Source organism: Lissotriton helveticus, chromosome 3_1 (genome assembly GCF_964261635.1).
Source record: "Lissotriton helveticus chromosome 3_1, aLisHel1.1, whole genome shotgun sequence".
Lineage (NCBI taxonomy): Eukaryota > Metazoa > Chordata > Amphibia > Caudata > Salamandridae > Lissotriton > Lissotriton helveticus.
In genome coordinates, this window is record NC_136061.1 from 2,107,497,053 (window position 1) to 2,107,520,954 (window position 23,902).

The 23,902-nt window shown below is 44.0% G+C and overlaps 1 protein-coding gene across 2 annotated transcripts in view; it reads left to right on the forward strand.

Moving 5' to 3' along the window:
- Positions 1 to 23,902, forward strand: part of ELL3 (elongation factor for RNA polymerase II 3) — a 329,007-nt gene that overhangs the window by 261,615 nt on the left and 43,490 nt on the right. For both annotated transcript variants that reach the window (XM_078683282.1, XM_078683280.1), the window contains exons 5-8: positions 1,405 to 1,658; positions 5,862 to 5,986; positions 13,392 to 13,500; positions 14,860 to 15,307. In XM_078683282.1, coding sequence (XP_078539408.1) covers positions 1,405 to 1,658; positions 5,862 to 5,986; positions 13,392 to 13,500; positions 14,860 to 15,307 — 936 coding nt within the window. The remainder of the gene's footprint in view (positions 1 to 1,404; positions 1,659 to 5,861; positions 5,987 to 13,391; positions 13,501 to 14,859; positions 15,308 to 23,902) is intronic.

Genomic DNA, 23,902 nt, shown 5'->3' on the forward strand with positions numbered 1-23,902 from the left:
TAATGTCCTTACAGAGGCCTTATCTGGTGCCTAACAGAACATCAACAAGCCCAAACTAGCTATCACATAATCACAAAAAGAGGTAACACATAGCCTCAACAGTCACATAGGAGTGGATTTGCCAGATTCAGGGCTTCCACCAAAGAGCTCAATTCAAAACAAACGTATCCACCTCAAAGAGGTTCAAAGGAAAGTTTTCCCAAACTTGGTAGAGCATACACAGTGTTTGCTTAAATACCCCTAACACACCAAAAGGGCCCTTGGTGTCATGCTTCATCATAGGGGTCTTCTCGCCCGCTGGCGGACTGGACGTGCTACGACTAGGGACTACGCTGGAGCACTGTTATTGTAGTACTATGTGTGATGTATGGGTAGTGAGAGAAAGGGCAGGGGTGGATGAGGTGAGTGGGTTAAAAGGTACCTGGCCTTATAGACTTAAAGAATGTAATAGGTCATAGGCTGGTACTGTTAAAATGGTAATTCTGAGATTTCCCGCGTTTTAATGTGCGGATACTCCTGGTCAAGTCAACATGTTTCGAAGCATCAAGGCTTCTTCATCGGGACTAAAGATGATCCCTTCAGTGCTCACTATGTTGCTATCAATTGGTGCAGAATAAAAAAAGAGTGCTATGTACAAAAAGTGATATTAAATACAATACCCAGTCGGTATTGTTAATATGTACGCTCAGTCAGTATGTGATTTAGCGGTTGGGAAGTCCTCGCCTCGACTCACGCATCCCACGGAGCCGCGGGATGACGCGAGTCGAGGTGAAGACTTCTTAACTACTAAATCACAGTGGCCAAATCCTCCCCACTCGTAAAAGAAGGCTCATGGAGCACTGACTCCTATCACTTCTAGCTTACTTTCAGAAATACTGACTGAGCTTACATATTAACAATACCGACTGGGTACTGTATTTAATATCACTTTTTGCACATAGCACTCTTTTTTTAATTCTGCACTAATTGATGGGTGAGTGAGTATGTTTTCTTGTGTGGCACACAAAGGGAACTGAATAATTATACATAGGTTAAAAGCTGTTCGAGGGCGTGGACGAGACCTCGCATATTTGCTTTCATTTGCTATTTCCATTAATATGTATGTGGATGTCTTTATTTAACGATCATTTCTGTTGCATCTCATTGTGAGTCATATTGCCAAGTTTATGTCTAACCACACCTAGCAATTCTTAGAAGTTGTCTACGTGCTCCCATTCTGTGATCTTGTTTTTACCTGCTTCCAACATGCCTCAGAATAAAAAACCAAAAACCTTGGTGTGCAGATTTTGTAAAAGTAAACGCTGTTTTGTAACTTTAGATCATGGGATTATTTCTATGCTGACATTTTACATTCTGTGGTAATGTTGCTGAACATAGTAAATTTGCTTGGATGTGTATTTTTAGGTAAAGGTATAAAAATGCCGAACAAGTCGGACTCTTCAATGGACTGCACGCCTCCCGAGAAACCACCGCCTGTGTTCTTGACGCCAGCTGCCAAGAAATGCAACTACACTACTAGTGAGCAGAGACCCCTTCGGGAATGGCTGTTGCACCAGCTTGCACTGAAACCTCATCGTAAAGCAGACCTTCTCCTGCGACTGGAGAAGACCAATATCAACCTGAAGGACAGAGCAGACCTATCCCCTGTGCTAGAGCTGGTGAGAAACCGCACTCCTAAGAAGCTTTGTGTACATTATGAAGCTCCATTCCAGAAACAAAAACGGAAACCTCTCCCTAATCATTAATTAGTACGTAGGTCATAAATCCTGGATGAGAAACAGCAAAATTGTCCCACAAAGCAACAATTTATATATTTTTTTATTATTGTATCAAAAAATTCCTTTTTGGTTTTTTTTAATATATGAAATTCATTTATATAGAAAACTTTACTGTACAGAATTCAAAACAGAGAAACGCCAAAGCAAGAACAATATAGAATATATACAAAATACATTTGACACCACAAACCACACGAACATCAATCATACCGTACAAATAAAGAATGCATTCATTCATTCATTCAATCATACCATACATAACCCAACTAAGCAGGACATAAAGTGTACAAAACACACTAACTAACAAAAAGCTGTTGCCATATACAAAATACAAAAAGTGTCAAGACTAAGAACAGCGCCAACGTGCTTTTCGGAGTAGAACCTTTCCCAATAGTTCCTTTGTCAAGGCGCAGCTGATACAATTCACTTTGTAATCAGAATTCCATCTGTAGATCATGAGCAATTTATATAACGTGGTGAGAGGGGCTCTTTATCATGTTACATTCATGTTTATATACATAATCTGTGGGGAACAATGGAACAGAGTATAAATGATAATCTAACAATTCATAAAGGGTTGTGGAGGAGAAAGGCTTAAAAAAAAGCGGAATACAGAAATGCAGATAGAACGGAATAAAAAGTGCACATAAAATAGGTTGCGCAGTTCGACCTTGGTGATGAAATAAAGAAAATATGCAGATTAATATAGATCCCAAGTGCCAAAGGATAAAGAGTGAAGTGGATAGCCATTCAAGGCAGGTTATAAAAAGAAATATTAAGACCCTGGAATAGACCTACTATATGACTGCAGTGATGAGGCTGCTTAACAACCAAAGGGGTCACGGTGTCGCATTAGCATCAGTCAAAGGAAGTGTTCTCTAGATAGAGAATACAGCGGTCTGAAAAGGGAGAAAAATAGCCACTAAATGCTACGTAGAACGTTACTTAGAGATCGAACTACTACCTGAGGTTAAACCTAATGTCCTACTACTAATGCCTCAAAAGAGAAATGAACAGTGCTAGGGTTTAAGAAACTTAACCGAGACTGTCGTGTGGATAGAGAGTGCTAGCAGATTTATACATGGTATCTATAATGGGGCGTCAATACGTGAGAAACGGGGCCCTTTAATGGAACTTGTGCTCCATTCCAGGCCTGGGGTTTGTTTTTGCAAGGCGTCCCCTCAAAGCCCACAGGTAAACTCTCAGAGACACAAGATTAACTATAGAGAAAATACAAGAAATACTAGGGTAGCTGTTGAACTAGGACTTGGTTAGCTAACCTCTACTAAAAACACACGGAAAAGGATATATGTACCTAGAAAACTCCTGGAAATTCCGTGTGGACCATACCTGCACAAAGTAAAGAGAGGCAGGTGATTTACCTGGATACATTTCCAGAAACACAAGATAGGGGTTTAACATCGCTTAGCCCTGTGTATACTCCTTGAAACACAAGGCAGACCATGAACAGATGGCTAACGTCAGAATGGTGGCAATTTGTGGGGGTCTCGAAATGAGAGAACGCTCAGGCCCACTTGTCATGAGTAATCATAGTAAACAATCTGCAACTGAAAGTGGAAATCATCAAACTGACCTTTACTCTTTGAGTAGATGTGGGTAGGCCTTCTAAGGCTTAAAGGGGCCAACAGAGAATGTCATCACAAAAGATCACAAACCCTAAAGCAGATATCATCTAACTAAGTAGCTTTCTACAATGCATATTTTTGGTAATTGTTAGTGATGCAGGACTATGTGAAGACATCCATTTTTCTGTCACTCTGCAGTGCATGGTACATTTCAAACAATCACGCTGGGCTCGCTTTCCACTTCTCAGGGTGGAATGTGAGATCCGAGTAGCTTCTGTTTACATGCAGTGGCTTGGGTGGGCCCTCCAGGCCACCTCTGATGGGAAGCTGTATCGATCCTTTCCAGACCATCTGCAACAAAGGGGAAGAGCAGGAAGACTAAGAGGGTGGCATTGTTCTCTGTGTGAAGCACCCATCCTCCATCTTGCACACTCTATTTTTGCATTAAGACAATTATTGGTGACTCCTTCCCATTTGTGAATGCGTTACCACTCTAGTTCGGGAGTCTGTAACTTTTCAATGTTTTGCAACTAGATGTCAGTCGCTAAACATTGATACGTTAAATACTAATTCGGTATATAGTAGGGACACCCACTACACGCCCCTTCCAAATACAAAACAAGTGTGGGTTGCAGTCCTATGTTAAGACTTGTTAAAAGTTCACCAACTCCTAAAATCGGGTTGGTACATCCGAAAAAGCCGTTTTGCAGGCACAACCTCCGAATTGGAGTGGTTGCAACTGTACAAATGCTTTTTACTTCTGGCCCTTAATGTTCCTGAGAATAGGTTACTAATTGTATAAGTGTAATCATTGCTGGAGAACAGGTAGCTGTAATTACAAGACGTGTTAAAGAACAACAGGAGGCTTCTTCATCATAGAGTCATCGTCCAGATACCTAGTGTATCTGGACGGGCTCAACCTTGTTAGCTAAGGGAGCTTTGGGTATTGGGTGGGATCCTAGATTTAAAATAGTCTAGAGTGTCCGGAGGGTTCATTTTATTTCCAACAGGCACCCTTACAGAGTCAAAATGGGTGGAGATGCAATAAGGAAATTAGTATCCTCTTTATCCCTGGGTCAACATGTATCAGCCATCGCACCAATGCCTCATCAGGCTAGTCTACTTTCGTCAGGACCTCGCAAAGATCCTGGTAGCATCCTATTTGTGTGCATTCTATTATGAGACGCAGATAATTAATCAAGCACAACATCATTACATATACCTATGTCTATCCTTACACATGTCTCCATGTGATCACTGTGATAATTTCCCATCAAGTGTGTCAGCTGTACAAGTGTTAGTCTCCATCACAGTTTCTCTAATAAGGTGCACATACTCTGCACTAGGTTGGTATACAGGGTGCAGGTATTATCCTTGAGATTACCAAGATATTGTATGCGCTACACTCATCATGCATATAAAGTGTGATTTTTGCTCATTACCTTTTCTTTTTAGCATCCTATTTAGAGCTCCATGATGGTAAGGCAGCAGGTGGACATTGTAGTCAAACTCTGTTAACAAATAGGTAAAAGACCATCCACAAGAGTGTCAAAGTCTAGGTTCTCCTAGTCAAAGGACACATCAAAGCCTCCCCTTATGCCCAAATTACTTAATCAAAGGTCACTTCCCAGCAAGTGGGGCATAAAGGGTCAAATGTACATTTTATATGCATGATTAGTGCAGCACATGCAATATATTGGTAAGGATAATAACTGGCACACTGTATACCAACCTAATGCATGCAGAGTATGGCAACATTTTTAGGGTAACTGTGATGGAGACTAGCAATTAGTACTGCTCACACACTGGCAATGCTTGATGTGAAATGATCACAGTGATCATAGAGACCAAATAGGTTGGTATTTATGACTAACGTGAATAGAAACTTCACAATTTGATGCACAGAAATAGGATTTTAATGTGATCCTTGTGAGGTCCTGATGAAAGACAACTAGCCTGGGTAGGCATTTGTGTGATGGCTGAAACATGTTGACCCAGGGATACAGAGGATACTAATTTCCTTAGTGCATCCCCACTGGTAGTGGCTCCTTTGAAAATGAAATTAACCCACTGGACACGCTGGACTATTTTAAATCTAGGATCCCACCTAAGAAGCAAAGCTCCTTTGGCTACCAAGGTTGAGCCCGTCCGGATTTACTAGGTATCTGGACGAGGACTCTATGATGAAGAAGCCACTTGGAATCCCAGTGGGGGAGAGTCCTTTTAACACTCTAGGGTGATCCCCTTGGGAAGGTATGGAGAGAGATAGGCTAAGCAAGGTAGGGGTTCCCTCCTGTTTTGAATGGTTAAACGTTTGGGAAGGTGACCAAACCCTGCATCACTTCTCACTCCCTCCTTGGAATATGATTACAAGACGTGTGCCATGATCAGACACACATGCAGTCACATTCTCTATCACATTCACACTTGCGCTCTTGTATATCTTTCTATCTCATTTTTCCAAATCAACCTCTGGTGATCTTGTGACTCCTTTCAGGTTGGAAGACTGAACCCCAAGGACAACAGCTATTCTCTGAAGGAGGAGCTCTTCCACCAGGTGCAGAAAGACTGGACGGGATACTCGATTGAGGAGAAGCAGCACATTGCGCGGGTTCTTCTCAGGTGTGTCCACAGGATGGGGAGTAGCTTTGTCCTGCCTGGAAGCAGTTGTGTATATTTTTATTTGGGAAGGTTCTTTTTAGCATCATATAAGTCATTTCACCCACTGGCCACAATGCTATACCCTTTGCTGTCCAGAATGACGGGGTATATAGCTCAGTTCAACCCCAAGGCGGGCAGAAGAAGGAGGCCAGGGAAGCTATGTTGATGTGCACTTGCCTTATTCTGCCAAATAGATTTTGGGATTGTAATACATTTTCCAAATTATTTCATGAGATCGACAGAATTGGACAAACTGATTTTACTTTGCTGTTCTGATTAGCCTTGCCACCAGGCCTTGAAAGCTATCAACATAAATGGGCTACTGGAGCATCAGTTGTTCTGCCGTTTCAAGAAATTGTTTTATTTATTTATTATTTGTGAACTTATTACAATTGAGGGAATAGCAGTGCATGGTCTCCCAAAGCAATGTGTTCCTTTGAGTGGATACTCTGTGCCCTATGCTACTTAAAACATAAGCCTTGTCAGAAGATGGAATGTTTTAGGAACTCACCTTGTTGGGGTCTCTCAAAGGTTACTCTGTCCAAGAAAGCAGTGCGAAGGTTTATTATTGGGCCCCTTTGTGGTATGATGGCACTAGGTGTGAAGCAGCTGGGGGTTGGGGGGGTGTATTTGCCTTCAGTGCGTTGTATACAGCGTTGATGTGTTTTCAGTGTCTTCCTGGATCACATTTTCATATTTCATTTAAGTCCCAGGTTAGAGATTTAGCATTTAATTGGTGCTGAGTGATAACATCTGGAAGAGAGATGTGTACCCTATTTTCTGCAGCGGGATTTGCCCTCACCTAACATGGCTGCCGCATTCAAACATGATGAAGTGGCGGCCTGCACTTTGTGTGTCTTCCTGGACCGAGCAGCGTTAGTGCACAGGTATGCATATTTGTAAACCTGTGTAGCGCTCCGCCTTTTATCCCCCGCTGCTCCACTACCTCATCCCACAGCGCAGCATCTTCCCCTGGCTCCCCTGCTCTTCCCTGTGGAGCCATCATGGCAGTGGCTCTGGAGGCACACCCTTTCAGTGAAAGGAGGTGCTGGCTTGCTAAAATGCCACAGCCCTCCCACTGGCAGAGCCATTATGGCAGATGCAATGCCACTGTAGGTACAATCTTTTGGCCAGAGGATTTGCTGGACTACTCGGGGACCACAGCAGTAACCTGGTGCCCAAATATACACGTATTACACTCCTGAACTACACCCGGATTCACAAGCCCACCACCCTTGTACACTACACACACTGCCTGATACGAGGCAGACGCATGCTGAGGAATGGGCTTTGCCCCAGTCCCTCAGAGCCATTCCACCCCCCTACGTACACCGCCTTACACTCGGGCCCACCAGAGACCTCTTACACCATCACCGCAAGCCAAGGGGCAGTGGTAAGAAGCGCAACACAAGGGCTGTGGCACATCCATCCGCTTCATCCCCTTGGTCCGCTCGCTTCTTACTTGGTGGATGCCGCTCTGCCAAGTTAAGTGTCACATGACTATCCGTGAGGGGGGCTGAAGCTGCTCTTTGGCCATTTGAAGACAGGGCTGGTTGCAGAAGGCTGTGGCAGAAATCACCCCTCGTCTCCCCTCTTCTTGGAGCAGAATCCCTGTAAGCAGCACACTTGCAATACATGCTACTTGCATACAGCTCATCTGCCCAGCGCATGAGGCACCCTCGCAGCGTGCACACTGATTCAACCCGCCGCATGCCTTTTAGAGCATACGACCTTTGGATCTACAGGACGAAGCACTGACGATTATGCCACAAAAAATGTCATTAAAACTTAATTAACATTTTTGTTCCGAGATTTTGGAGATAATTTAAGAACAGTGGCTGCCTGTTAATCACCTGGAACCAGGGACAATCAAGGAAGTAATAAACAATGGTTCCTTGTGGAATAATTAAATTAAGCACACAATAAATGTCCCGCGACAAGTATTCATATGAATTATCAACATGAATTCAAGTAGGAAGATGAAGAAAGTTAATTTGTAACAAGAGCCTTAAAACAGACTTTAATATATAACATGTTCTTTATTTTGTTCATTTTTTTCCTGAAACTCACAGATGATTTTTTTGTAGGCAATCGTCTGACACTATAACTGAATAGCAACCTTGGGTTTATTGTTTTTCCTGTAAGTAACTCCTGCTACCATTCCTTCTTCGTAAGGGCCCTCTGGGTACACTAATTAATTAGCCTAATGTTCTCCTGGCTATACACTTAATAATCCTCCATACTAATTGTACCTACTTTCTGACCAAACCTCACTTCCAAATATATACACAGACTACTGTTTGTGCTCTTTAATCTCCTGCCCTGATGATGACCCTTTAAACTACTATGGACCGAAACGCTGTTAATGTTTCTGGTAAACTGGACCCTACTTGAATTAACTTTATAACCCTTAGGATATTTAAGATTCAATCTGTACAAACAACTACATAATAATCAGGGCCACTTATAAATAAGCCACATTTGCCATGACATCCATCCTTTACTGCATAATCTGCAGATTTAGAAAAATACATTTTTTCCAGCTCAAAAGTTACTAAATACGCAGCAACACGTGTTGCTATGCAGTGGAAGACCATTTGCAAACCTTGATTGGTCGCCTTTATGTTGCCTATTGCTATATTTGGGTGTTAAACTAGTACTAATTTGGTGCAGCCAATGCTCAGATGGTGTTAGCAAGTGTAGAAATGGCAAACCAATGAAGTAATACTATCACAAAAAGTGTTGCATTATGCCGCATAATTTGCCATTTCGTGCCAAAAAAAGTTCTCAAACCTGCAGCATAACTTGGCCATCTCCTGCCCCATAATTCCAGTGTCCCTGATAATAATCATATGGTCCATTACCTTTCGGTATTATACACACCATTTTGTTTTCTTAAACTCTTTAGCTCTTTGTGATCACTTGGGCACTGAGCATGATCCTGATAAAATAAATGTTATGTATTCTATGGTTATTGTCACTAATCATTGTTTATATCAATCAGTGACTGTGAAGGTACATTTGCTGTTTGCTTAATGCATTTATTCCGCAAGTAAGCATTGTTCTTTACTTTTGAAGGATTTTGATGGGTTGAACAACATTGTTTCCTGGCGAAATCTGATATGGTGGCCTTGGTGTTGTTTTTTAATGTTGTTTTTTCCAGTATAGTGCAACAGTAGTGGGTGTTGCATGGAATTGGTGGATGGTGCCCAAGTGGTCATGCTTTGACTCCACTGCATCAAGGGCAGTAGATGGTGATTTCAGGTTTAGCGTTAGAGAAGGGATCCTGTTCTTTGATTGGTTCTTGGCAGAAGGCGTAGTGGTATTTTTGTTAATGGGTGGCTTTTGGGTGTCAGTACAGTGAGTCCTATTAGTGTTTTCTGGTCTGTCAGTGCAGTGGAGGGTTACTGTTTGCAGGGTGGGATTTGGCGAGTGTCCAGGAGGCGTAAGGACTCTAGAATGGACCATGCATATAGAATGATAACTCTATAGATAGGCCAGCAATCAGAGTTAAATATCATTATTTTTGGTTGCAAGATGTACTCTCTGTGTAAAAACGATGCCTACTATTTGTATGGCTGGTGGAGACCACAAACCACCATGGAAATGCAAAGCAAGCTAGCACTCACTGGCCTACTTGCAATAGCGACCAAGGAGAGAAGTGAAATTATTCCTACTTTTTCCCTGTTTGGCAAGGAATAGGGAAAGCTATAATCCCATCTCAAAGACCCTTGGATGGCCAGGTTGTGTGGGTGCAGTAGGTAACACGAATTAAGCCCCAGCCTAATATGGGTGGACTTTGGTTGATGGCGCAAAATGTATCTTTTGGAACTCTGTCACACGTTTGGTATTGAGATTTGTACCAGAATATTTTTCCACTAGGTATAAAAATATATAAAAAGATAAACTAGAAGTTTAGAGCTAACTTTAGAGACCAACTGTGTCTAAAAGTGTGCTATGCAAATGTACTTTTTTACATATATACTTTACATCTGCTTTCACTGGGCACTGAGTTTAAGTAGTCTATAAAACTTGATGGTCTCTTGCTCTGAGGAACACTGCCTTTTTTGATGGCTTGTCTCTCTAGGTGTCTAGACTCTGGAGGCTGGATATCTACTGGGCCCCATTCTTGCTAACTGGTTGTGAATTTTGAGAGTTCCCACTGTGCTTTTCCCATTTCTCCCTACTAGGGGTAACTGTCATGCATAAGTTTTCCACTTGTAAAAGTAGTGGTAGGGATACCCGACAAGTTCCAGTAGATCATACACTCTGTGGTGTTCACTCGTGACTCTGTCAGCTATCTTGATCATTGTGTGAGAGGTGTGAATGTCTGATCGAAGTGGTGCACCATAAGAGTTCTGGATGAAGGTACAAGGTAAGTAGCCTGCCCGTGTGAGTGCAAGCTGAGCAGTCTGCCTGTCGAAGCGCAAGGGTAAACTGTCTGCCTTAGGGAGCACAATGTGTGCAGTCTGCCCTTGTGAGTGCAGGGTCGTGTCACTGCACGGTGTGAGAGGTGTACCCATGTGAGTACAGGGTGATCTGTGTGAGTACCAGACAGCTGAGAAATGAACCACCCTACCACCAGTAAGCTCCTGTTTCATTTCATTCAGCACAATTGTTCACCTCCTTGAGTTAGCTGTCCAACAACCCACTATTTTAGAAAATACTACAAAAGTAGGAGCAACTAATTCATGAGTCCAGAAATGAAAGGTTAACACGTCTTGAAGTAGAGGTGATGAAATCCAATTATTTATTTTCCTTCTAATTTATGTAATAAAATATAGCCAATGTGTTTCGCTCAGACACATTGATCTTTATCAGGGCTGCAATTGACAAAAATGCAGAACTTTATATTAAAGTCACTTAAATTTAATTAAAACCAAGACCTGTGTGAGCGCATGCTGAGCAGTGTGTCTGCGTGAGTGCAAGGTGGGAAATCAGCTTGTATGAGGGCTGGATGAGGGTTCTGCCGCTGTAGGCGTGGGTTGAACCATGTGAATGCAGGATAAGTAGTTTGTCGGTATAAGTGCAGGATGATAGGTGTGTCCTCATGAAAGCAAGATAAATGGTGTTTTTGTGGGAGAGCACTGTGCAGTGCATTAAAGCCAGACCGTTTGGCATTTCCAATGCTTGTTTTCTTTCTGGATTTTAGGGCTGTCTCTCTTTATTTGTTTTCTCTCTTTGTTCCTAGTATTTCTTTTTTCTTTTTGTTCTCTCGTGCATTTGTTGTTTTTGCTTTCTCTCTGATCCTCTGCTCACCTAACTACTAGGCAGGCTTTTGAAAGCATGTTTGACTCAATGTTTTTTATTTTTTTATTATCAACAGCAGTGTAAAGTTTCAGGGTGCGGCATGAATGTGCATTATTAATAAATCTGCAGCCCAGCCCTGCCGATTGCCCTTCTCTGAAGAGAAGCCGCAGTTGGCCAAAGGGAGCACGTTTCTGCCTTTGGGTACACTGGAGGTACATGGCCTGAAAGTGACGCCAGTACTTTACCTCGAGTAGGGTGCAAGCAGGGGGCACTCTGGCTTCCGCAGAAAGGCGCTCTTCACAAACCACCATCGTGCTATGGTTTGCCTACACTTTAGTCTTGAACACCTCTCATCCAATGAAAATGCTGGAAAAGGCGACCGACGTGTCATTAAGCAGTAATTTTGCAATACTTGTGTGCTAGTTTGGTACGGACCACCTTGCTCTCTACCTCCACCTCATTCCCTGCTTAGCAGTCTGCGGTTTCTGGTGCACCCACACCCAGTGCTCTCGTCAAGGGGAGGGTGTGCAGGATGATTTAAAGCGCGAGGCGGATCTTGACATTCTTGAGAACTTGGCATCAATGCTAGTGGCCTCTTGAGTTTAATACTTCAGCCTCCTGTATCTGGGGCTATGAACTCGGTGCATAGCCAAAGTCTACAAGGCTTATACCATGCATCCACTGACACACAGCTGCTGCTGCTGGCACGCGAAAACGAGGCTAAAGAGGGCTGTCTACTTAAAATATCACCCACATATAACAGCAGTGTCGCTGAAAAACTCAAGGTTTGACCATTGAGAAGTTAGTATCAGGCTAGCTAAAAAGCAGCCTTTTCAGCTGGAATCTAGGTTAGGGCTGGGTGGGATTCCTGGACTCAACTAGCCCCCACCCATTTCAGGGTATGTTTAACTAGCACCTGCAAACCCAATGTGCCTTGGCTTGGCAATTCTATAATAATTGTATTCATCTGATTATTTTTTTATAAATTTGTTTTATTTCTTGCAAACATATGCAATGGTCATTGAAAGTTTAAAAGTAATAGATAGCAAAAATGCCACCTTTTAAAGATGGTGTATTATGTGTTTGCAAAAAACAATACCATCAAAATGACCCATCACAAAGATAAATGAAACATGAAATTGAGGCAAAGATTGGCCAAGCATTCCTGGCTCTTAAATGAAGAGTGCTGTCGCTCACAGTGAGTCGGCCCTATGGCTGAAGTGGGCTTACCATTGACCCATGCTGTGCTGGGTAGAAGCAAAAAGTCAATAACACTTGAACTGCCCAATGGTTGAAGAGGGATAACCGGAAGCTTTTATATATGCTCATTAGCTGACATGATTTCATGTGATGTGAAAATAGCTGTTTTATAGATTTCATATGTGCAATGGCAACCAACCTGACCAAGGTTGCGCAATCAGCCCAAATGTGTTGTCTTCCTTGTGGCTGTGAATGTTTTGTAAGTAAATGGATCATGAGCAATTCCTGCAGTGCTGGGTCCTGCTTTAGCACTTTGAGCAAATTTCAGTGCACCCGCTGCGTTAAGGCCGCTTCTCGGCAAGTTGCCATTTTTTGTTTTATTTAAGAACAGGGTGTGTGTGTGAATGTATATATGGGTGTGTGTGTATACATATATATATATATATATATATATATATATATATATATATATATATATATATATATATATATATATATATATATATAAATATTTTTATATATGTTTATTTTTTTAAACGGAAGTATGGTGAGCCATCTAAGCTCTCTCTCTGGCAGACTTAAAAATGGCATGCTTCCATCAGTGTGAAGGTCTCGCACTTTTAGGACCATTTCTTTCTCAATCCTTTAATGCCTGCAGCGCAGTCGCCTAACTGCTTGCTGAGAAGTTTCAAGAGGTGTGCTGCTTCATTAATTTAAAAAGATAAAACATTTTGTTTATTTGATATACTCGCATTTTGAATCTCCACCTGGTACTTCTCCGCTAACACCCATGCATAAATATCCTGAGGCCCTTCTTGCTCTAATCAAGGTGGTTTATGTTAATGAGAACTCTTGAATGGTCAACCTGCCTGCTTCTCTGTTCCGCTTCAAGCCCGCTCTGCTCTTATTCCTGCAGGAGACAGTCGGGCGGTGCCTCAGCGCGACCTCTCCAACCCTCGAACCTTTTGCGGAAGGAGACGGAGATAGCACCGAATCAGAGCACCGCAAGGAAGCCTTCTGAAGCGGTAAACCTTATTTCTGTTGCGTGACGTGAACATGTCCAAATCCCTGTTGCAGAAACCCCAAGCCTTGCGGAAGTCGTTGGAGTGCTCCAGAAAAAGGTGTGGTCTTTTTGCTTCAAAACAGCCCTGGTGCTTGGCAGTGTTAGGGCACAGTGGCATCTGGGTGGCACAAAACAAGATGGAGAACCATGGCTCTCTCAACAGGTTGTCCAGCTGCTCTTAAGGAGTGCACTCAACCACCTAATCTACTCTAGATTTTGATGGCCAGTGGGCTCTGACTAGGACGGGTTGTAGGTAAGGAGCATTAGTAGTCTGAAAGACAAGACAGGGAGCAAGAAATAAAAGCAGACCATTCTTGGAAGATGCAAAAGAGAAATATTGTAAGGATGCTCCCCACTGACAATGTATATCAAAGTGACATTTGATATATGAGTTGCAGCGAACATCAAGTTTTCAATAATGTTGGATCTGTGGTTGATACAAATATTTACCACCTTTATGTTATATGCAGCCTACCTTTGAAAACAAGAATTACATGTGCTGTTCAGTAGAAATGCACAATTCCTTACATAATATAAAAAACACTCCTCACTATAGAAGTGTAAGACCTGTTTTTTTATTTGAGTTCAGGCAACAGTGGTCTCCTGGGTTAGATATATCATAAGCAGAACCAAGCCAACTCTTTATGGGGCACATTGGGCAGCATGTTACAGAGCCCCAATCAGTGGACTTTGACATAAAAAAATAAAAAGCTGTTCCAGCATGGTGCCTTGTCCTAATGAGACTTAAAGCCTGTGTCTTTTGTCCCTTAGTCAGGCCCTTGTCAGGTTACCAGGCTGCTCTCACGAAGAAGCCAGTTCTGGGGACGTATGGATTGTTTTGTCCAGTGTGTTCACTTAGGCTGAAATCCTTTCTCCTCTTCAAAGACATCATCAATAATGATACCGCTTAAATGTTTCTTATTCAGTTTGTAATCGGATGATTTCCTTTTGTGATGAATTAATTCACAATGAAAAGTTTATTTGCAATTTCGTTCTTTTTTATGTTGCATGACACATCTATAAAATGATATCCTGAAGACTACAAATTCTAAGCCAGGCCGTCCTACTCATTCATACAATTATAATAATTAAATCCAGGTGGGGTAAGACACGAAACTCAAGACAGCAAAGCCTAAGAATTTCAATCAATTACTCTTCTACATTCTGTCAACATTTCCCCCCTTAACAAGAATTTAAAAAGCGTTTGTAAACAACCTTGTACACTTCTTATGCAGATTTTCTAAGAATAAGATATTATGACTGTGTTGAATTTAAAATTTTAAAGTTGTGAATAATTTTTATTTTTCGTTGTTGGCTCCAGAAACGTTCAGCGCCATCAGAGAGTGCGGAGAGACAGGCTAGCAAAAAATTGAAAGAGTCGGACTCGTTGAAGCGGTTGCCTCCGGACAGACAGCCAAAAGCGTCAAACTTATCCAGCACAAGTCCAGGAAGGGACATTCCAAGAACTCCAGGGTGTGTGCCCGAAAGCCACAATGCCTACTTAAAAAAAAGCCACCGATGTCAGGAGCCAATGGACCACTGTTTAAAGGGCGAAGACCTTGAGAAACACTGCGAAACATCTACCGAGCACGCGGGGACCCCGAGCCCTCCAGGGCAGGGAATGGTGGAAGAGGACTGTCCGTCAAACAAAAAACCAAAGAGGCACAAAGAGGAAGGGCTGGAACAAGAAAGCACCGACGAGGAGGAAGAGGAGGATGACTGGGAGGAAGAAGCCCTTAGGCTGGAGCGCTGTCTCTCCTACCCTGAAGGTAATGAACCCCTCCACTACCAGAGATTTGTGAGATTCTATTTATGTATTTGGAATGTAGGTGTTCTCTGTGAATCTACTTTTCACCTATGTATTGTTCTGTTGTCCTTCTGAGGTATTTCCTTTTGCCATTGCTTCTGTCCCTGATTTTGCCAGCTGCTATGCTTTACAGGCATGTAGGGTGAGATTGTTAAGTTCCACTGTGTGCGATTAGCTTATAGGCTGTCACCACGTTATTTTTTTCATGCTGGTTACTTTAGCATAAAATTATGCAGTTGTTCCCTTAAGTTGGGGGCAGGCGGTATTGTCGCCCTTAAACACTTGGTCATCATAATCTCTTACGTAATCATTACAAATCCTATGTGGCTTTCTTTTTGCCAGACAGTGCTACATAAAACTTGTATTTTATGTATCAAGTTGTTTTGTCTAATCAAACCTTTGCTGTGACAAGAAAGGTTTCCCGTCTTCAAATGCGCTCTTGGGAGTGGTTGCAAATGCATAACCAGAGGGAAGCCATCTTAACAAGGATTGACTTGAGTGAGACACCTTCTTTGTTTTACTGTCAATGTAGGAGTCGTAAGGAGTGAGCGAGGACCCGAGGCAGGGCACCCGAGTTCCAGACCCGCACCAGGGGCTCCTTACATGTGCATGTCATACGTTGCTTGTTTTTTTATTTTTTTTTATTTCTTTATTGCGGTTTTTCATGGTTCAGTGCACATGCTAAGACAGCAATACTTTACAGACAACTCTGAGCAGTGGGTCTCACAATCCCTGTACAGCAACAGGTAGCCCAAGTTGAGTTGCAGTGGAAGCTTATATCAAACCAGCAATTAGTACAAACATTGGCTGCATCAACCGTACAAACCAATACCTAGAACCCACCCACCCTCCCAACACCCCCCCCCCTACCGGGCCCACCTACCCAAAGGATTCTCTTAACACTTTGTCAATCAGGGGTGACCTCCCGTTCCTCCTCCCGCCTGGGGGATGCGGTCCCCTTGTGGCTAACTGCGGTTGACACTATATGCGTAGAATCTGGAGAGCTCCTCCCTATCTCCTGGATCATTAACCCCCATACCTCCGGGAGTTTGGCATCTCTCCTTGTGCTGCGCATGTGTCCCTCCTTTGCTAATGCCCCCTCCCTCAGATCAGCTTTCCAGTTCACTATCATCGGCCCAGCTTGTGTCAGCCAGTGAATCGCTATCCATCTTCTGGCTATAACAAGTCCCAACACCAGGAACTTTCTACTAGTTTTACGTTTCAGGTCCCGGGGAATCAGTCCCAGGAGACATGTACGCAACTCCAGGGCCACCCTCCATCCCGTTATTCTATACAGGTCCTCTAGGATGGCTCTCCAGTATGTATGTCTGTATGATTGTGCACGCCCAAACCATATGTGGAAAATCTGCCTGGTCGTAAAGGCATCTGGGGCACCGTGGCTTTCTCGAGCTATCTATAACATGGAGGCGTTTGGGTGAGAGGTAAGTCAGTATCAGTTTGAATCTATTGGAAACCGCTACTTTACGCCCCCCTCATGGATTTTCTCCCAGTCCCGTGGTGTGACCTCTTGGGGGCTCACCTCCCGCCATCTATCTTCTAGTGTGAGAGGTGTATATTGTCTTTCCTCCCGAAGTGCACTGTACAGGTGAGAGACTAGTTTCCGCCCTCCCGCCATCGCTATCAGTGTGACTAAGGTGTGTGAGAGGTCAGGGGCGTCCGGGAATGTGGGCCATAGATGTCGTGCCGTTGCTGCTATCTTGGCATATTGCAAGAATTGTCCCGGGCCCAGCTCGAACGTGTCTACTGCTTCTTGGTACGTGATGAACCAATGGTCGGGGTACAGGTCCGCTAACATGAGACAACCTCCCGCTTTCCATTTATCGGTAGACATGACCCGGTCAATGTGAGCGAAAGGTGGCATCAACCAAAAATCTGCTTCTGGGGCAAACGGTCGCACCCTTAGAAGCCGTTTAACCACCCTATCCCAGATGGCCGCCAGTAGTCGGCCCAATGGAGGGCACTGGACTGTCGCCCCTTCGCAAGTCAAAGAAGCGCACCCACCTGCTGACCCCCGTACGTATCAGCCAGGAGTGATCGTTCCCACGATGGGTCCATATCAAGCCATGCCACTGCGTGCTGTAATTGGGACGCAAAATAATAAAGGTCAGGGATTTCCAACCCTCCTCTGCCCCAGGTACGTTTCATTACTTCCAGGCTCACTCGACATCTTTTACCATTGCAGTCATACATTGCTTGTTATCCGGAAATTACAATGATGTTTTTAGTTTTTCTGCAGAGCCTGACTAATTGGTTTATGCTGACATCACCCTCCTCCTCTTCTTTAAAGTTCCCTAGATGATGGCCTGTGTCAGCAGGCTGCCCCTGGGTGACATTGGGCCACACTCACTGATCTGTGAAGGTCGTTTGACTTTTTGCCTCATTCTGCAGATTTTACAGTATCAATCTGCTAGGCATAAGTTATGGAAACAAAGGTCTCACTGCTCTTGGCGGGAATGTGTATAACCGATCTGTGTAGCATGGTACATAAGACCTTGTGCTTTTTCAAGTCAGTACTCCTTTATAAGGTGCCCTTAAGCCATAAGTATCTGAGCCTTGTAGCATCACGGACCAGAAGGCGATAAGTTAAAACAAGTAGGTTTTCAGCCTCATTTTATTTTGAATGTAAATGTAGATTGATACTTGTATAGTGCACTACTCACCCGCAAGGGTCTCAAGGCGCGTGTACGAATACCGCTGTGGAACCCATCCTGGCTTTCCCTGTGAGGAGTCCACTCCTGGGCACCCCCAAGGTGGAGGCCAGGCATCCTTAGCGTTGTGGGGGCCGTTGTGGAGATTAAGCAAGCTATTGCCCAGAGTTGCAGAGTGGGACTCCATGATTGGAATAGGCACCGAGGCGAGAATTATCAGGTCCGTGAAATTTTGAGCCCAAGACCCGCCGAGGCGGGGAATTGAACCCTGGTCCCGGGCTAGACCTCTGCATCAGGGCCTGCGGCTCTAACCATTGAGCCACACTTCTCCACTATCTACCTACCTGAGCTCGCAGCGTGCTAGCTTGAGCACTTCAGTCTGCAGCTCACAGCGTGCTAGCTTGAGTACTTCAGTCTGCAGCGTGCTAGCTTGAGTACGTCAGTCTGCAGTGCGCAGCATGCTAGCTTGAGTACTTCAGTTTGCAGTGTGCAGCATGCTAGCTTGAGTACTTCAGTCTGCAGTGCACAGCGTGCTAACTTGATCACTGCAGTCTGCAGTGCCCAGCGTGCTAGCTTGAGTACTTCAGTCTGCAGTGCGCAGCGTGCTAGCTTGAGTACTTCAGTCTGCAGTGCGCAGCGCTAGCTTGAGTACTTCAGTGTGCAGCGTGCTTGCTTGAGTACTTCAGTCTGCAGTGCACAGCGTGCTAACTTGATCACTGCAGTCTGCAGTGCCCAGCGTGCTAGCTTGAGTACTTCAGTCTGCAGTGCGCAGCGTGCTAGCTTGAGTACTTCAGTCTGCAGTGCGCAGCGCTAGCTTGAGTACTTCAGTGTGCAGCGTGCTTGCTTGAGTACTTCAGTCTGCAGTGCACAGCGTGCTAACTTGATCACTGCAGTCTGCAGTGCCCAGCGTGCTAGCTTGAGTACTTCAGTCTGCAGTGCGCAGTGTGCTAGCTTGAGTATTTCAGTTATGCAAGAGAGGCCGAGGGGTTGTGCCAAGGGAGCCCAGTAGTAGTTCAGCCCAGGAGGTGATCTGGTGTGGTGTGCAGCATCCCAAGACTTCTGTGGCTGAGGGATATATCATAAGATGTGATGCTCATGCTGGCGGAGGGCTTCTGAAGCTGAACATTAGTGACCTCATGCTGCATTCAAGGAGAAGCTGTTAGGAAAAATTTCGGGGGGGGGACTGAACTTCAAGCAAAAGCTCCACTCTGGAGCTGCAGGGGCTCTAAGCAGGGGGGGTGGGACATCAAAGCCTCATTCGCAAGCAAAAGGTCTTTAAAATACCTGTGAAGTGCTCGGGTGTGGCTGTGTGTGTGCCCAGGAGCTGTCTCATTCCGGGCTGCCACACGCGACGGGGGAGGGGACGGGGGGGGGGTGAAGCCCTTTCAGTCCAATGGGTGTTGCGCGCCTGGTTGAGATGCAGGCCCGACAGGAATGTTCCCAGTCTCCCACTCTGCCTTTTCTGTGGGCTCTTATATTGCAAGTGTTCCAGAGAGTAATTGGGTGCAGAACGGATACACTGTTGATTGAGAATTTTGAGGGTAAAATGAAAGAGAAGTACGTAATTGCAGAGATAAAGACCCTCTAACTTCAAGCTCTCAACTTAGCCATACCTAGAATTAAGGATCTGAGTAGGTTATACAAGTCTACATTCGCCATCACAAAGCGGGTGTTGTGCAGAGACACCATTAGCGTGGAACCACGCAAGAGCCGGGATCAGGGACTAAGACCATGGATCTATCCAGGAGCAAAACAGCAGACACTGCTGACAGAGCCAGACGTCAACCCTGACATCCAGATCTGAAGAAAGGCTACAAAGGGATGCTCAAAGAGCAGAGAGCCACCAGGCTGCAGTCAGTTGTCAAGAGTGGCATCGGAAGGCTGCAGTGTGGGCTATTACAGTGACCAGGTGTGTTTACTCCTCAGTGGAACCCTAGCAATGGGACTTTTTTGTGCAAGGAACCCTAGACATGGAACTTTTTGTACTTGGCCACTATTGAGCGGATTCAGTGCCACATCTGTGTCTGCATTTCTGCAAGTAGGGGTAGTCCTTATACTGAAACTAAAGGAAGAGAAGAGCTGCTTTACGAGACACAGGCTTCTTAACCTCAAGTAGGAGGAATATCATGCAGAACAGCCTGATTGCTAATCCTCTGGCAAGGACCCTAGACGCTGCACTCTGATACAGTGGCTGTGCGGGAGGGAGCTGAAATCATGAGGGGAGAGTGGCTGTGAGTAATGGTACTTTTTGAATGCTGAATACTGCTGACCAAAAATGACCTCACAGCAGCCAACTCAAAGGAGCCATTGGGTTTGTCTCAGTTTGCTCCACATTGTGAAGCACCGATCTAGTAAAAGGATTGAGATCCAGAGCCGTGGGCGTGGCCAGGACTGGAGTGCATACATGGTAAATTACAAAATATAGTCCAAGATCCATCAAACCGGGGTACGCTGATCATGTCAAAACATTGAACTTTAAAACTTGTTGTCACCCTATAACTCTTGCCGAAGAAAATGAAATTATGCATGTTTGTCTTCATTTGCTGCATGAAACTACCTTCCAAGTAATTGTGGGGTAGATGTGTAGTGCGTGCAGTGTGCAACGCAGCTGGTGACCTCATGCTAGTGCATATGGAATTGTGTGTGGAGCAATAGTTTATGGGGCATGTGCTGTTAAGATGAAGTGATAATGACTTGTCTACATTTAGGTAGATGGCAGACTGGTGTCACCTTGTGATGCGTAAACTCAGTTTGGGGTTCCAGATGGGGATTCACAGAGGCTCGTTTGACTGCCACACTGGAGCATGGGGAAATGGACGTTGGGCTATTGTGCGATTCTGGTACATGACAGACATGTTTCTGACCTTGCATATGACATATGCCCAATATAGAGAATTAAAGAAGAACATCTCATCCTCCGATTGGACAGTCAACTCTTAACAACAGAAGTAAGGCTTACTTAATATATGAAAACGTGATCTGATCTGTTGGGATCTGACTTAGTTCTAGAACACCTGCTGACAGTAACAATGGGGCTTCAAAAGGGCTCCCGCCCACAGGGTGCCTCTATCAAGCTTCATTGTGGAGTCCTTCGTCCAGAATGACAATGCTTCTGGATGGGCTCAACCTTCATTAAAATTACCTACTGGGATATCCCATTTCGTGTGTTTATTTGTGGGTTTCCCTGATAAGATTAAAAAACATACTAATGTACAGGTTGACAATCTTTAATGTCTATCTTTATATGGGTTCTAAATGTGAACAGCAGCCTAAAATGATGGGTCTGCCGGGCGACGGGTTCAGATCTTTGTCTATGTTTGGTAGCAGGTATAAATAGCAGGAATATGTGGATCTTTTTTAACCAATTGAAATTCCTTCTGACATATCCACAAATTAGCCCATGCATCCTCTGTGATGGTTAAAACGTTGGGCCACATGTATCAAAAATCCATTTTGCCTTCCTTAAATAGCTAATTTTTGGTAATCACTATTTAAGGAATGCAAAATGGTATGTAAGAAAATAAAGATTACCTAGTAGAGATTCCGAAAAATTCTCAATCGCAATTAGATCATCTCTATTAGGTAACAGTACTCCATTCGTTCCTATGTGCCGAAAGGGCCACAGGTGCAAATGGTTTTAAATTACCTAATTTGCGATTTACCTAATTGGTAATCACAAATTTGGTAATGCAATAACAAAGGTGCCCAGGGGCCTATGTCCCCCCATGAAGCACCCCAAAAAAATGTGAACATGTAAAGCACCTAATTGGTATTCGCAAATTAGGTAATGCAATACCAATGGTGACCAGGGGCCTAAGGCCCCCCAAAGCGCCCAAAAAGAAAGGTGCATGTGTAAAGCATACACATGCCCATGTGTGCGCTACATGGCACTTTAAAAAATGCATTTTTAAAAATTAGCACGTAGTTGCATTCGACTTGGAGTAGATGGTAATACCATTTCCTAAATGCTTGTTCCATGTGCTAAGGTATCGCAAATTGTGATTCCCTATTACAAAATTGCAACTACAAGTTGCAATTTTAGGTAGTCTGTAGTTTTTGTGATTACCAAAAATTGCATCTACAAAGCCTTTCATACATCTTGAAAGAATATTTTCTATTTGCAAACGGACGAAATTACCTATTCCCACCATTTGCAAATTCTTTGATTCATGTGGCCCTTGATGTCTAAATTCAGAGGTAGGTTTTATGGGGAGGCTGCAATAATGTTGTAGATGGCATAGAAGTCACTGTCCATTAACACAAGGCCTCTCTCCTTGTCAGCAGGTATAATCGCAATAGAAGGATTCCTTGATAGATGCTGCATTGCTTGACATTTTACGGGTGCCTAGATTTCCTATGTCTGGAAAGAAGTTTCTTCAAATGTGATTATTTGTGGGGGGGGCATATCAGTAGTTATGGGACGAATGGTATATATGTTCCTCAATCCCGTGACGCAAGTCTCAGATTCATTTTCCGGATGGGAGAAAACTTTTTCAAATCTAGAACTGGTCAGGATCTCAACAGATCCAACCACGTTTGTTTTATTAAGTTGGCCTTATTTCTCTTGTTAAGAGATCCATGTCATCATGGAAGTTGTATGTGATGCAAGGCTGCACATGTAAATGATGAATGTGTAGTATGTGTCTAGTTGCGTGGTCTTCTGGAGGGCGGCCTGCTACGTTTAATGTTGTGATTAGGAAGGCAGTTGTAAGTGTATCTGCCTGGATGAAGGAGGGGATCGGGGTTGCAGGGGCTCTCTGAGAGAGTGAAAGTGTGCACTTGTGAAAATGAAAAGTAAGAGGTGTGACTCGGAGGATGGACCAGCAGACGTCACCACGTTCTGTGGACGTACTATGCCAGCCTTCTATGGAGAGAATCCAGGTCAAGGCCACTCACCACATGGGTCGGATCTGTGGGCGAGCGCCATGGATGGTAACACCAGAGTAACACTAGCACGTAGTGTAACCGGATCACCGGCTATTGTAAGTAGACAGCGACGTCATGTCCCATTCAGACTGCAGAGGTGACAACATGATATCCCACAAAACAGCAGAGTGTATCCCCTTCTCAGTGTTACAGCTGACTCTGCTCCCAGCTGCGCGTGATTCGAGTGCTTTAAAAATGAACCCGCCAGGCTGGAATGCAGCGCTCTGAAGTGTGAGGCCAGGGTGATGCACGTCAAACCTTGTTTCATTCATGGCACTTGTCCACAGACGTGTATTATATGTGTATTCCTAAAAAGGGGGCAGGGCTTAGTATTTCTTTCAAATGAACATACCCGGACAGGATGACGAAAATGTGAATTTAAGTAATCTGAAGTGAGCAAAAGCTTTTACTTTCAACAAGTGCATCCCCTAGTAAATATGTTCGGGTTTAGTTTGAAATTAAAAATAGCTAAATGGAACAAATAATGATACTGTGGGCTCGAAATTGGGCAATTTCTCCTGGTACAGTTGTGTTTGAGTATTGTTAAGTATTGTTGTTGCTTCAAAATAGTATTTGGCCTCAATGCGCTTGGCAGAATGCAAGGCATAAGCCTTTTGAGTTCCGTTTTTTCTAATTTCTGTCATCTGCACGGTCTCCTTGTGGCCCAAAAGCGGAAGGTTAAAAATAGAACCATTTGGAGTTCTAAGTTTACAAAAACGTCCCTTTTAAGCGCCATTGTCGAATAGAATCCATTGTTGTGGGTGAGCTGAGCCTCTGGAGAGAGGTAGGCGCCATTATGTTACTGGAATTGTATACCGGGGTTGCCATGCCCACCCCAATGCCTTGCTGTCAGTGTTAAAATGGCCCCTGGGGTTATTTATGGCAGGGCCTCCTGCTCCCATCCCTCTCGTCTTCGTTCTCACACAGGAAACCTTTTTATGTGGGGTTTGAAGCATTTGCAT